General features: G+C 42.1%; 3 protein-coding genes across 3 annotated transcripts; 1 reads left to right on the top strand and 2 right to left on the bottom strand.

Annotated features, from left to right (window-relative positions):
• Positions 1-1,226: 1,226 nt before the first annotated feature.
• On the bottom strand, positions 1,227-6,811 carry LOC103376583 (sorting nexin-5). The gene is made up of 14 exons (XM_008307000.1): positions 6,459-6,811; positions 6,155-6,265; positions 5,940-6,047; positions 4,925-4,985; positions 4,638-4,762; positions 3,143-3,226; positions 2,988-3,062; positions 2,830-2,860; positions 2,636-2,723; positions 2,507-2,546; positions 2,332-2,418; positions 2,145-2,234; positions 1,890-1,955; positions 1,227-1,765 (listed from the first exon to the last, which is right to left on the bottom strand). Exons 1-14 carry the CDS (start codon positions 6,462-6,464, stop codon positions 1,628-1,630), a joined length of 1,110 nt encoding a protein of 369 aa, XP_008305222.1. The 5' UTR covers positions 6,465-6,811; the 3' UTR covers positions 1,227-1,627.
• A 104-nt stretch (positions 6,812-6,915) lies between these two features.
• LOC103376581 (dnaJ homolog subfamily B member 9-like) lies at positions 6,916-8,080 on the bottom strand. Its single transcript, XM_008306997.1, has 2 exons — positions 7,536-8,080; positions 6,916-7,299 (listed from the first exon to the last, which is right to left on the bottom strand). The coding sequence occupies exons 1-2, from the start codon at positions 7,765-7,767 to the stop codon at positions 6,998-7,000; spliced, it is 534 nt and encodes a 177-aa protein (XP_008305219.1). The 5' UTR covers positions 7,768-8,080; the 3' UTR covers positions 6,916-6,997.
• A 97-nt stretch (positions 8,081-8,177) lies between these two features.
• On the top strand, positions 8,178-13,396 carry zc3h10 (zinc finger CCCH-type containing 10). Its single transcript, XM_008306999.1, has 3 exons — positions 8,178-8,372; positions 8,793-10,088; positions 12,391-13,396. The coding sequence occupies exons 2-3, from the start codon at positions 8,937-8,939 to the stop codon at positions 12,901-12,903; spliced, it is 1,665 nt and encodes a 554-aa protein (XP_008305221.1). The 5' UTR covers positions 8,178-8,372; positions 8,793-8,936; the 3' UTR covers positions 12,904-13,396.
• Positions 13,397-14,239: the final 843 nt, after the last annotated feature.

Here is a 14,239-nt window from a genome sequence, read left to right as displayed (position 1 = left end):
AAACATGTATACCTTATTGTTGTAATGCCGAGAAAATGTAGGCAAATTAGTTTGTTTAAATGCAAAAGATAGCGGCAGCATGTAGTGTCCCTTCCTTTAAACATAGGAGAATACGTTTTCGTTGTTTTAACAGACGGCATCTCTACAAGAGAATTGATATCATGAATTAACCAAATATGCACTATACTGGAAATGATATTGGACAGATCGGGGGTGGGGTCATAGACCAGAAAGCACAATTCAGTTAATGAAGTTGCACTGCTGCTTGTAGAATGTTGTCCTACCTGTCCTGAAGGGTTTGGCAAAGTTGGTGGACAGTTTGGGGGACAGGATCATCTACTCATGCATATCCAAAGCTGTTGGAAACGACTTCCTAGATGACAAATGGTGGAGCATTTAAGTGTCTGGCTACGGCCCTAACCGACATGCCAACATCCAAGTGTGTCAACAGCCTGTTCTCGTCTTTCTCTTATTATCTGTGGCATAATCAGACAAAAGCTGAATTGTAAAATGGCGTTTTATAGTCACCATTTGCATGCTCCATTTGCATGCTGCGTTTATATTTTCCTTCAGTGTAATTTGTGAGCACTGTCACCTACCTGAGGCTGAACAGTGCTTATGAGAGTGCAGGATACAGATATACAAATCATGTCAGGTTACAAGAACATCAGGGAAATATGCATCCTAAGGGAAGGATTGCATGAGACATCCAATGCCAAGTATACCAAACAATTCCACTCATTAAACTCAATCTGTCTGGGTGGGTTGAAAACCTACTCCTAGCACTCAACACAAACCTCTTCTCCTTACTCTCTTTTTTTTATGAGAACAGTCATCTATCTCTCCACTCTTTCCCTCAAATAGGAACCACTCCTCCTTATTCACCCAACAGGGAGATCACAGGCCGGAACAGATGAGATGAAGCACACAGCGGTGTTGAGATATGAACCTACAGTCCACAGCAGAGAAGGGGAGAATGACATTGAGCTTATGTGCAGAAATTTTTAGCGATTTGCATCATAGTTTTGACCCCACTAACATTTTCATACAATCAAATGGAAAATTGAATGATTACCAAGAGAAATCATTAACAGACGTTCATGAAGCCAGAATAAAACCAAACAAAAAGCCAGTCCAGGGTGTCCTTGCTGCCCCGTCCTTGCAGGAACAGTCAAACCAACTGATTAATGATCCAGGAGTAAGAAACACACACAAAGGCAAGCAGGTACTTTGGGAATCAATTCATCACACTTTATTTTGTGTGACCCCAGCTGATGTGGCCAGAGAGCAGCAAAATACACTCTCAGCACAAATGCAGCAGCGTAGTACAGAACACATACACACAGCAGCTTTGCCACACCATGAAGCCCGTTGCTAAGATCTCAAAACAATCATTTCTACCTGGGTTTTATTGGAATGAGTGTGAGCAAGGAGAGACTGGGGGAAAGTAAGAGTGTGTGTGTGTTTTTCCTTTGCTTTGATTTCTTTATTGACTCGGAATGTAATTGAATCCAGTACAACGTGAGACTGCAGCGCAACAAGGTGAAGGACATGTTGGGGGGGGGGTATCCCATGCTATGTTTAGACGTATTGAGGATGCTTCATTGAGAGGGCAGTAGGGAAGTCACTAGGCCATCCCTCTGAAGGCCTGCAGGTGCTGGTTAAACTGGTCAGCACTTTCTTTGGCTGTAAGAAGTTGCTTTTCACACCACTGGACCAGAGCCTGCTGCAACATTTTCACACGGACTCCCTGGAAGCGTGAAATCTGGAAGAAACGTATTATATAAACATTAATACATGTAGGTCATCTCACAAGATGCTTCACAATAAACCGTACGGTGGAAAGCAACATGGAAATAGTGAATCCAGTTATACACTGGATGTTTTACCTCCTGTTTAGACACTCCGCAAATTTGTTGAAACTCTGTCTCTGTTGCTGTCTTCACTTCTTCCATCTGATGAATATGGAGATCATGTCATCATCATTATGTACTTAGTCTTCATCAGATTACACTTGTATCTAATGTCTTCTTATCACCATTCCTCTAACTGCTCTGCGCTCTGCTGTTGAATTATACCAGCAGAATGTTGCTGACACCTGCTGGTTGCAAGAAAGCAAGCAAGTAATGGGTGCAGATACTCACAACCGCCTTCTTCACAGGTTTGGCCTTCTCTGCGTTCCTTTTGGCATTCTCTAACTCCACTAGTTTACACGTCCTCCTGAAGAGCATTTCCTTCATTGGACATAAGGAATCATGATAAACACAGGAATATCAGTCACATATACAGTATAAGATGAACATAAAATGATGTTAGAACTGGACAACGAACCCTTTCTGCCTCCTGGTAACGTGACTCCAGATCCAGGCCTAGCCCAAGAGTCTTCATGTTGTTCTCAGCAACACTCGTCACATTTTTCTGCTCACACACACAAACACATCATTTGGAATAGCACTCCACTGTGTACTGCTGTGTATATTTCTAACAAAAAGGACAAACAGCTTACCTTCATAGAATCAAACACCTCTGATATTTTCACACAAAGCCTGCAAGAAAGAAAAAGACAACTCATCCACATCTTTGTCTCCATCTTTAACGTGATGTTGAACTGCGACCAATGCAACTATTCTCTCACCTAGAAAAAGCCTTCTTGTCTGGATCCTCCCCTGCTTCCACGCAGAGATGCAGAGCAGCTGAGAAGTGCCCACACGCCACTGCTACTTCTGCAAACAAACAGAACATGTAACACAGCACCAATAATATCAAATTCTCGTCTATGTTTGCAAACTTAAATGAAACGATTCTTTGTGAAGGCAGCAGTTTTCTTACTTTGCTCAGTTAGCACCACATCTAGAAATTTCTGCAAGAAAAAAAAAAGAAAGTTCCAAAAATCACACCATGTGTGCGTGGGCGCGTGAGAGAAGCAGACAGAGAGCAGGACAAATATACGGGCAAAAAAACCAAAAACAAATAGGTGACTGACTCACCTCGGCTGCAGTCTTGGAACAGCCAGTTAGGACGAGGTTATGATCGCGTTCGCTTTGAAAGAACTCGTCCACATCCTGCAGACACAGTCACTGCAGCTTAAAACCCCACATTCATATACAAAACAAATGCTGTCTATACGAGTTTCATACTGTACCTTATGGCCTTCTTTCCTCATCTCTTCCACAGCTTGACTCAGTCGGTTGAAAATGTTTTTCTTTACTTTCTGCCTGCCTGGAGCCTGGGCACAAGGACATTTTTTTAATCATATTTAAAAATCTTTGTATAAAATAATTTTGTAGGTGGAAAAAAAGAAGAAAGAAGAATCCACACCAGAGTTGAGGGAGTTTAGGGGAGCGATTCTCATTCACATATTGACATTGATGCTGTAATAATATTTTGTTACGTGTGTGAGTATACATAAGCATATACACACCTTCTTTGCAAACTATTTAAAGCCGTGTCAGCAAAATAGCATACGTTAAAACCCACTAATGCTTGATATACAGTATTCAATTCAATTCAATTCAATTTTATTTGTATGGTGCATATTTACAACAACAAGTCATCTCATAGCGCAGAAGACAGAAACACCCAACAATCCAAAACATTTGGATTCCCTATAAGCTTCAACAGTCCGCAAGCAGTCCGCAACAGTGGGAAGGAATGGAAAACCCCCACAGGGGAAAAAAAACCTCCGACAGAACCAGGCTCAGGGAGGGACGGCCATCTGCCTCGACCGGTTGGGTGGATGTAGGATCAATTATAAAATTTAGCTTATTCCATTCCATACTGGGTCAGACTTAACCTATCATCATCAGGACCTGAAACACATCCAACACTGATACAAACTCTGCCTTATATACAGTATGTCACAAAAGTGAGTACATTTCTGCAAATATTTTATTATATCTTCATGGGACAACACTGAAGAAATGACACTTTGCTACAATGTAAAGTCGGCCTCGCCATGGTCGACTAAAGACATTTTCACTTAGGGGTGTACTCACTTTTGTTGCCAGTTGTTTAGACATTAATGGCTGTGTATTGAGTTATTTTGAGGGGACAGTAAATAGACACTGTTATACAAGCTGTACATGGACTACTTTACATTGTAGCAAAGTGTCATTTCTTCAGTTTTGTCCCATGAAAAGATGGAATAAAATATTTGCAGAAATGTGAGGGGTGTGCTTGCTTTTGTAACATAGTGTATATGAAGTGTAACAACAGTATCACTCTATGTGCTTAATGTATGTGTCGGAGTCTGTACACGTGCATCAGCATACATGCAGACCTGTATTAGAATGAGTGCCACCCTGTTGATCATTACAAATACATAAAAAGCATATATTGGCGGCTAACTTTTTTTCAATTCTTAATTTTTAAAATTCCATTGACTGTATGTTAACATGTTGAGAAAAACCACCTGCATTAACCTTAAGTTAGGGTTATGAGGCTCCTGATAAAACCTCACAAAAGGTGCTACACTGCAGTATCACGTGGGGGGGGGGGGTTGTATTGGTCACATGAGTATCTCTCTTCTGAAATAATGTTGGTAAAAGTTTAACCATTTACTATCCGTCTCGCTCATAAAAAGTTATCACATTACACTTTGCTGCAACATAAAATTCTTTCCTTTTGTGTCCACTTACGTCTGAGCTGGTCAGGAAGACCTCCACGGCTTTGTTTTTGCTGAGTATCTTGTGCGTAGCGACCTGCTGGAGGAAAGTTTCCAGCGCTTTACAGTACGGCTGCCACTCTCCTAGACCAAGGAAACCTGCAGGGAAAACAACATTTTGATCTTTAACACTTCAGATACCACATTACAGACTGTGCAACAGAACAAGCACGGAAATGAAAAATATATTTGGTTAATTTCATTTTTACATATTCATTTAAATTTGTTGTATTTAATATATTTTTCTGTTTATGTACTTACCAAGCTGTTTCATAACCTTGGCAGATGGATTCACATGAGCCTTTGCAGGAAGAGGGGGAAACTTGAAAAAGAAAAAGAGGGCAATCTTATTGTATTCCACGTAGTTTTTCAAAACAAACAATTGTCTATTGTTTTTACATTAAAAGGAGTCTTTTAATAGATGCTTGGTCGACATCAATGTATTTTTGAGAAATTCAGTGCTTAGATGAGTAACTGTACGCACATTTTACATCCTGAGATAACTAATAATCCTGTTACACAATGTGTGCTTGCACTGAACAACCCCTCTACACGCACTGTCATACTCGGAAGTAGCAAAAAAACATACATCCTGAGAGTATACTGTTGCATTTTCTTGCAAAAAACAACTTCCAACTTGCATACAGAGCTTCAACTTGCTTTTTCTGCAACAATGGGACAGCTGGCACAATTGCAGCACGAAAACAGGCTTCCTGACTTACAAAGAGAGCCTGAAGAGAAGAAGGAAAAGCAGGAAGCATTTAAAAGAAACAAATTTCTCCCAATCAGAAGTAGCCCATTTTCCGACCAGTGAGCCAGTGCATAAAATAAATACACTGGTTCAAGATTTTCTCCTTTACAAAAGACCTGTTTAGCTTCAGGCTATAACTTAATACAAATTAATAATAAATACAATTTAAATAAAAATTATTATTTTTTATTAATTAATTTATTTTAATTATTACTAAAAAATGAATTAGTAAAACAATAAAAAATTATTCTATTCTATTCTTGTGGTATGTAAAATAGGAAACTCCTCTTTAATCCTGAGCACACCCAATTCAACAAAGGTGAAGCTACAGGATACAGTTAGAAAAAGGTAAAGCAGCATATACACATTTCCATAAAAAAGTTAACTCTTTCAAAGAAACTATATATTGCTTAACTGATGGAGCAACTTTTGTACTGCATTATTAACCTTCTTCATCCATTACTGTCAGAAGAACATGCACCGGTTGTGTTTAAAAGTCAAATATGGATGAAATGAAGCACTGACTATGATTCCCTGTATCCCGGGTACATCCTCCTGAGAGAACAGGTGCTGCTGCAGCCATTCAAAATCATCCCAGGTCCGGTACACATGGTACTCCCCCGTCCCAGACAGCTGCAACACACAGGAGAGACAACAGGTCATCTCTGTTTTTGTAAGATCATTATTCAGTCGTGCTTGGTGCATTAATCTAGATCTAGCTAGGAGAATTATTTTCTCACCTTCTGAGACACGACTAGAAAAGTAAGTGTGTCCCCATCTGTCACCACCTCTGGAATTTTGATGTTATGACCATGGACACTCAGAGCAGAAACCACTTCTTTCACCTCTTCCTGCAATGAAAAATATAACAATATTATCAGAACAAGCTGAGATTAAATTCACATTCGTATGCAAACTAAATTTCAAGGGAGGAGAAAATTTCCCTCAGCCTACGTTGTATTCATGGATGCCTGCCTGGAGTAAAAGGCTGTCACATGACACTCAGAGGTTTTCAAAAACAACAACACTTTTAGGCGTACTCACCATCATTGTAAAGCTTGCAAATGATTGTTTCCAGAGTGTCTTTTATCTGCTTTGTAGAAAGTTTAAGTCTCCTTTTGTCTCGCTAAAAGTGCATAAAGCTTTACAGATCTTTTGTCCGTTGGCTTCAACGCGCTCACGCTGCAACTGCTGAGAAGGCACAGGATATCCTCTGGGTCAAAGTGCACAATGGTCCCTGAGAGAGATGGAGTAAAACAGTGCCAAATCTAAAGTGCTGGCGCAGGGAAATGGATGGGTAAATGGCGCGTTAGTCAGTAACTCTGGACCTTCGACACACCCACACAGGAAAAGTGGCATAACGGTCCAAACAGTTATCTCTGTCAGCCTTACAGCCTCGCAGCCACTGAATTTACAAGATATCCCATAAAAGAGGCAGAATAGACACAGGTTCCTGAGGGATCGAATGGGGGAATTTCTACATACTGAATACAAGATGCAATTAAATTTGTCCACTTTATTACCAATAAAAGAACATACAATGAAAGTCACACAGGGTATAAGAAAAAAAAGATACTGGCTATCTAGTAGTGATCCTCATTTTCATCTTCATCCCCAAAATAAAAGCTGAATTCTGGCCCGTCAAAGCTGTAATGTTCGAACTGAGCATCCTCATCCTCCATGGCCTGATCGAAGCTCCAGTGGAAGTGTGGCTCCTCCACAAAGGGACCATCATCAAAGACGCTGAAGACGTCCGAGAATCTGAAGGAGAAGCTTGTCTCATACTCGTCCTCTTGGTCAGCGGAGGCCTCATTTTGTAGAAAAGCTTCATGGCCCACACTGTCATACAGCCTCCTTTTGTCCTTGTTGGAGAGCACCGTGTAGGCTGCAGGAGGAGAACACAAGGGGGGAAACAGAAGAGTTATTACTTCAGGGAATACTCAAGTTCAGTGGGTGCACAAAACTGAAGCTACCCAATAGATGCAATGAATCCTATAGGCTGCCTACAAAGAAATCACCTGTTTTGAAAGGGATAAAATGCATTTCACTTGTACATATTACACATGCAATCTGGACAACAACAACAACAACAACAAACAAAAGTCTCAGTGGCTTCTTTACCCTCAGCAATCTCCCTGAAAGTCTTCTCTGCATCGGTGCTCTTGTTCTTATCCGGGTGGTACTTCATTGCCAGCTTGCGAAAAGACTTTTTTATCTGGCTGTCGGTTGCTGTTGGCTCAACATTGAGAGTGTCATAGTAATTACTGTGAGGGGCGGCGGGCAGAGGCTCAGACAGGCAGAGCAGCAGGATCACGCAGGTTTGCATCCAGCGCAGAGCACCGAGCGCTGCCATGTTGAGTCTGAATACAGACCAGGAACTAAAACAGAAACTCTTGAGCAGTTTAACTGGAAGAGCAGCTACCTTGCGGTTTGCCAGCTCATCTTCACATACATATCTGATATACACGTCAGCTGTGGCAGACTTCTGCTTCGAATCCGAAGTACGCACACTTAAGTTTATTTAAAATGCCAGTTCTGCTTCTACGTGCAAAAAAAGGGCATCGAAGTAAACGTCTTCTCGTTCACAACTCGTCTTATAGCGCTGTCACTGTATAAATCCGCTTTAAAGCCGCGTACGACTTGTTTCCTGGTTAAAAACGCAAACTAACTGCAAACACACTTACATGCCGTTCACTATTTCCACCACTAGAGGACAGAAAAACAACATTCCGAGAAAGTCAGAGAGGAAGACGACGGTCTTCTTCGTTGGTAATGAAAGATGCTTGAAGAAATGTGGTAAACAGCACCGGGGCCTTGAGGAATTGCCAAACATTAACACAAGTCTGGTTGCTCTTGTTAGCAGAAACATTTGTAGACATTTTTATCCATCCGAAAAAGGCGCGTTTTGCACGGGAGTCACTCGGCTGTTCTCTGGATCCTGCTACTGGGTTGGCTTTGGTAAGATAACATTAGCATGTAGCCACTTAGCCTGATCACATTAGCATGTAGCCAGTTAGCTAGATAACGTTCGCTAGCTATTAGCTATGCAGCGAGCACGACGACCTAGTAGCACCATTTTAGGCTTTCTTATTTAGGAATATGACACGACAAAGCCTGCTTTTTACCGACATATAGCATGTGCATTCAAACCTGTTGTTATCTTGTGTTATTTTTTACCAAAGTACATGCTGCTGCCCATCCTCAAGTGTTAACAACACCAGTGCTACTTATTAGTTACGAGGTTTTGTGACGTGATAATATTTTAGCCCTAGCATTACCCAGTTTAACTGCATCCTCCTTTTCAACATCTGTACTGGCAATATTTATTTTATCTTTCGCTTTTAAAGATGATCTTCTGTTTATGTTTTTGTCTTGCAGATCACTGAACGGCAGACTGCATTACCCTGCGGGAAAAACCAATTTATGACTTCTTGACCTGTGTATGTGAATGTTTGCCAGGTCACGTCAGCCACCACCTCATACACATGAGTGCTATTTTCTCCCTGAGCTGGGCCAAGCGCCATGCCTGACCGGGACAGTTCCTACCTGTCAGGTGGTGGTGGGAGTGGTGGTAGTCTGGGTGAAGAGGGAGGACCGGGGTCTGGTTTGGCAGGGGGCTCAGCGGAGGGCAGAGGAGGTTCAGGAGGAAGTGTTGGAGGGAACGTCTCTGGTTCTGGTGGCATGGGTGGAGGAGGAGCGCTCGGAAACGGCAATGGTTGTGGGAACGGCGGAGGTGGGGGGCAAGGTGCAGGACTGGCACTGGACGGTGTCTGCAGGGACTTCATACGCAATGTCTGCAAGAGAGGGAAGCGCTGCCGCTTTAGACACCCTGACTTTAATGAGGTGCCAGACTTGGGAGTGCAAAAGAACGAGTTCATCTTTTGTCACGACCACCAGAATAAAGAGTGCATGCGCTCCAACTGCCGCTTTGTCCATGGATCTAAAGAGGATGAGGACTATTACAAGAAAACTGGAGAGCTGCCCCTCAGACTAAGAGGGAAAGTTGCAGCACGGCTGGGTCTGTCCCCCATGGATCTCCCCCATAGCCGTGGAGAGGTTCCAATCTGCAGAGACTTCCTGAAAGGGGAGTGCCAGAGGGGAAATAAATGTAAATTTCGCCATGTCAAAAAAGACTATGAATATGAACCTTCCAGGGTTGGAGTGGGTGGTGTCATGGGGTCATGTGCCAGTGGAATGGTGAATGCTGGAGGAGGGACAGGTGGTGGCGGAGGAGGAGGTGCCTGTGGAGGAATGCAAGGACTTGTGGGAGGTGGAGGTGGGAATAATATAATGGGGGCAGGCTGCCCCAGCTTGGGTGGTTGCAGAGATCCAGGTATCTCAGGAGTTGGCGGATTAGGTGTAGGTGGGATGAGTGGCTGTCTGTCCTTAAGCTCTTCAGGACAGCGACGATATGACAGGAGCACATGCTCAGTGTACGACCCCCTGCTTGAGAGTGGGCTGTTTGACGCTGGTTCCCTCGAGGCCTCCATGGACCACACCGCTCTACAATTGAAGAGGAGGCGGTTGGAGGGGCTGCGACTGGCAGACGGGAGCGGAGGCGGGCACTACGAGTTGGGCGTTCAAGCAACCTTGCCACCTCGTCCTCTGGAGTACCGGTTCCTGGAGGAAGAAAATTCTCTGCTGAGGAAGAGAGTGGAAGAGTTAAAGAAGCAGGTTAGAATAAGAAGCACAATATGACTGAGTGTCATATGATTATTGATTTAAAAAACATTTGCATACAATGTGGCACAAAGGCATTAGTCCATCACAAACTGTCAATTACAAGTATTACGATCTCAGTTTTTATTAAATTCAGCACCTCTCTAACATAGTCTGAAGCAATGTTGAATGTTACAAACCTTGTAAACTCAAAAAGCCCATGATGAAGACAGTTGTTTTTAGCAGCATTAATTTGCAGGTTTGCTGCTGTTTTGCCCACACTTTGTAAAGATAAATCAAAATAATCTTTTTAACATGGCCCTCTTACTGCTGACAGAGGTGGATAAAGTCAGTAACTGTAATACTGACAAATAAAACACTGTCTATTAAATCGCAGTTTACCTGAAAGTTAAGAGTTAAAACAAACCACATTCTTTCAGTCTAACACAGGGCCAGGCAGATCAGCATATGAACACAGTACATCCTTGTGTCCAAAAGTCAACCAGAAAAACTTGATCTTATGACCATAGCTTAGAGGTATGGCTCAATTACTGTCAGCAGACTAACATATTAAAATCCCAGTCCCAAATCACATGTATAGAAATGTTTTGCAATGTAAATTTAAGTCATATTTAACTACATAGTGCTAGAGTTGGTGGAGACAAAATATTTCTTTATCAGCCAATCAGCAAATGTGTGCTTAATTACTGATGTTTTTTCAACATTGGTGTTGTAAACAAACCTTCAGAATCATCAGAAAACATCAGCGACTGATGTAGTTGTGTCCTCTCATTAAATGTCTGTCAATTTTAGAGGGAAATAGCAAGGTTGGTCCTCAGCTTCTTTGAAATATAGATCATATCTTGTACCTTTTTATTAAGCGAGGGGCAATGTTGGAGCCATTTCTTCAGTGACTGCAAGTACAAGTTTAAAGGTCCAATATTGTGTCCCTTTTCGGCAAATTATTGAAATTGTCACAAATCACGAGAATATGTCTTTCAAGTTTTCACCTCAAAATGTTGTGAAGGTGGTTAATTTCACCACAACTGTATAAGCTCAGGTTTTTAGCTCTGTTGTAAATGACTGTTTTCAGTGTGGGTAGCTTTAAATACAGCCGAGAAACAAACAGATGCAAAGACAGCAGCTGAGTTGAGGTTGTTCTGAAGCACAACAAATGACAAGAAGACACAATAACCCAACCAGTCCTTGTTCATTGGGTTTTAGATTCGTCCTAAAATTTCCATCTCAGAATTTCCTTCTGCACTGTAATTTCTGCATAGCTCAGACCTGTGAGCATGCAATTAAAGGTCATGGTAGCGTTAGCTGTACATTATGATAACACCAAGGACTGCACTATTGTTGTGTGGACATTGGCCATCAGTAATGAAAGTAATCCATAGGGTCTTCAGTTCCTCAGATGCTGGCAGTGCATGAACACTCTTGTGTTCATTCTGAACTAACAGCAGAGCATTTGGTGTGCTTTGCTTGTGGCTGAGACATTTTACAGTTAGTAGATGCGACTTGAGACAGTAAATGAACCTGACGGACTGCGAGGCAGCAGCTCATTATGAATGGCTCACCTGGCAAACAGCAGGCAGGATTATGCAAATGTTTGGTGGCTGTTGGTTCCTCAGTTTTCATGTATGAAACAAGCTTGTACAGCTGAATAAAATTTGTCCTTACTTGTAAAGCTGGAAGGCAATCTAGTTGAGGTAGTCTAGAGATATGATGATAGACATACAAATTACGTTAATACAGATTTTCACCAAATGGGACTTTTAATATGGACAGGCTTGTACATATTTGTGGATTTAAAAAAAAGTTTACGGGAACATTTTAACATTTGTAGCTCAAGAATTGGTGTGACTACATGGCAACATGTGAAATGAATGCATAAGGTTTATATTTTATTATGTAGGAATGTTGTTGGTGAGTTTGCCTCATCTTGAGTTTAGGACTTAATTTCCATCAACCACATACTGGCTGAAAGAAAGTGTCACTTTATGTCACACAGTTAAATGATTCTTTTGTGTAGATTTGTGTTTCAGCAGCAATGACCCTCACAAGTGAGATATGTCAGACCAGGGATTTCCCTTCACAGTCACCTGACAGAAAAAAGCCCCATTGGATGTAGTTTGAAACATTTATTAAAGAAAATGAAATTCTGTAACATCAACAGACACAAACACACTGGGAACAGTAAGAGTGAAGTAGAACATACTGGTACAGCAGTTAGGTAACATACAAAAGTGTCTGGTCATTTACATTTTTTTTCCCCAGTGTACATTTTTTAAGCCATGTCCTATGTACTTCTCAGGTTTCCAATCTCATCGCCACAAATGAGGTTCTCCTGGAGCAGAACGCCCAGTTCCGCAGCCAGGCAAAGGTGATGACACTGTCTTCCACTCCTGCACCCACTGAGCAGAGTCTGGCACCCCCCGTAGGCGCTGTAAGTTCCTACAATCACAGCATCGCCCAGACTCACACCACCCTGAGCAGCGCTGGACTGCAGCCTCGGCCCGTCACCCAGCAAGACCTGGTAGCTCCCACCGGTGCTCCCGCAGCGCCTCCGACTAATGCAGCTCCACCTACAGCTCCTCCGCCACACCTCAATCCCGAAATAACCCCCCTGTCAGCTGCCCTTGCACAGACCATTGCTCAAGGAATGGCGCCTCCCGTTTCTATGGCACCGGTGGCTGTATCTGTGGCGCCAGTGGCAGTGTCCATGACACAGCCTCTGCCTGGCATCACCATGAGTCATGCCACCACCCCCATGGTGTCGTACCCCATTGCGAGTCAAAGCATGAGGATCACGACTCTGCCTCACTGAACGACTGCAGGACTGTAGTACCCATGAGTCAGTCTGTAGCATCCTTAATGGGATTTTTAGGCATAGATTGTCTCTTTTTATGTGTTCAAGACTCAACCTACGGAAAAAGCAGCGACAGCAATGAGATATGGACTGTTGCATTTCTCCACCAGGGGGCAGTATATACACTTATCTGTCCAAAAATGTCCAACTCTGTGTTCTGTGGTAACATTACAAATATGTTAAACCTGCGGACCAACTGACCGACCTGTGAACTCTGACAAAGGTCTGTGTACCAAAGGGATCTTTACACCCATAGACACCAAAAATGGCAACAAACTGAAAAAATGTGAAATCACCCATAGTGTTTGTACCATTTCTGCAAGACTGCTGTGAGGACATGATGACGTTGGGAGCAGTTTGTGTTTATATTTTTGTGGATTGCTCTGGTGTAAATTAACTTTGGTACTTTGCACATTTAAAAAAACAACAATAACAACCACTCAACAATGAATCTTGTGTCATCCGTCTCTTTGTTCACCCTTTTCCTGTTTGCTGTGCTCTTATAATTACAGCTGGAGATAGATGGGTCATGCCCAGACACACGATTTCAAATGGCAAATGGCTCATGTGAACGTCCTATTGCTTGAGGTGTTTTAGGAGGAGTCTCGCTGTGTAAACTCGAACATAATCTCTGTTTCTACAGTAGCCTCATATCCGTGTGGCTCTTCAAACAACTGGAACATTTGATGCTGGCTTACAATAAGCAATGGGAATCAATATGACCTTTGCTTGTGCACTCATTCCAGTGTTGTGCTAATAACTAATTGCCTTCTGCAGGAGCAATTATCCTCTCATGCCTCTGTTTTATTTTACCTTCTCTCTGTCCTATATTACATACATAAAGTGCAGTTGTTATTACTAGTTGTAATAGTTTTAAAGGAACAGTTCAACTCATGCAATGCAGCTTCCCACATGAAAAAAGTGACTTGCACCCTTACATTGTGAGTGAGCTGTTGACTTCCCTGCAAATGACATTATTTCTTTATTTCATGCATAAAACCCATCTTTGAACTGTTTTAATTACAGCATAGACAAGGATATTATACATACCAAACGCATGAAGCCTAACCATTGGAGACAATACAAGAAGACTGACTATAATCATCCATGATGTCAACATTTTTTTCGATCACAATTCAGTTACAAGAAGCATTAAAATTTCACAGACTCACTTCTGCTATCAGCACAGATGTAAAGTTCTGTGTATTTGCATGTTTTGACTGATCCAGATGGTCATAAACTGGTCAATACAGTATTACCAAGAAGAATCACATTTTGCCACACCATCCTTCTT

This window comes from Stegastes partitus, unplaced genomic scaffold (genome assembly GCF_000690725.1).
Source record: "Stegastes partitus isolate 25-593 unplaced genomic scaffold, Stegastes_partitus-1.0.2 Scaffold51, whole genome shotgun sequence".
In the NCBI taxonomy this organism is placed as follows: Eukaryota; Metazoa; Chordata; class Actinopteri; family Pomacentridae; genus Stegastes; species Stegastes partitus.
This window is presented reverse-complemented; position numbering and strand designations above follow the sequence as displayed.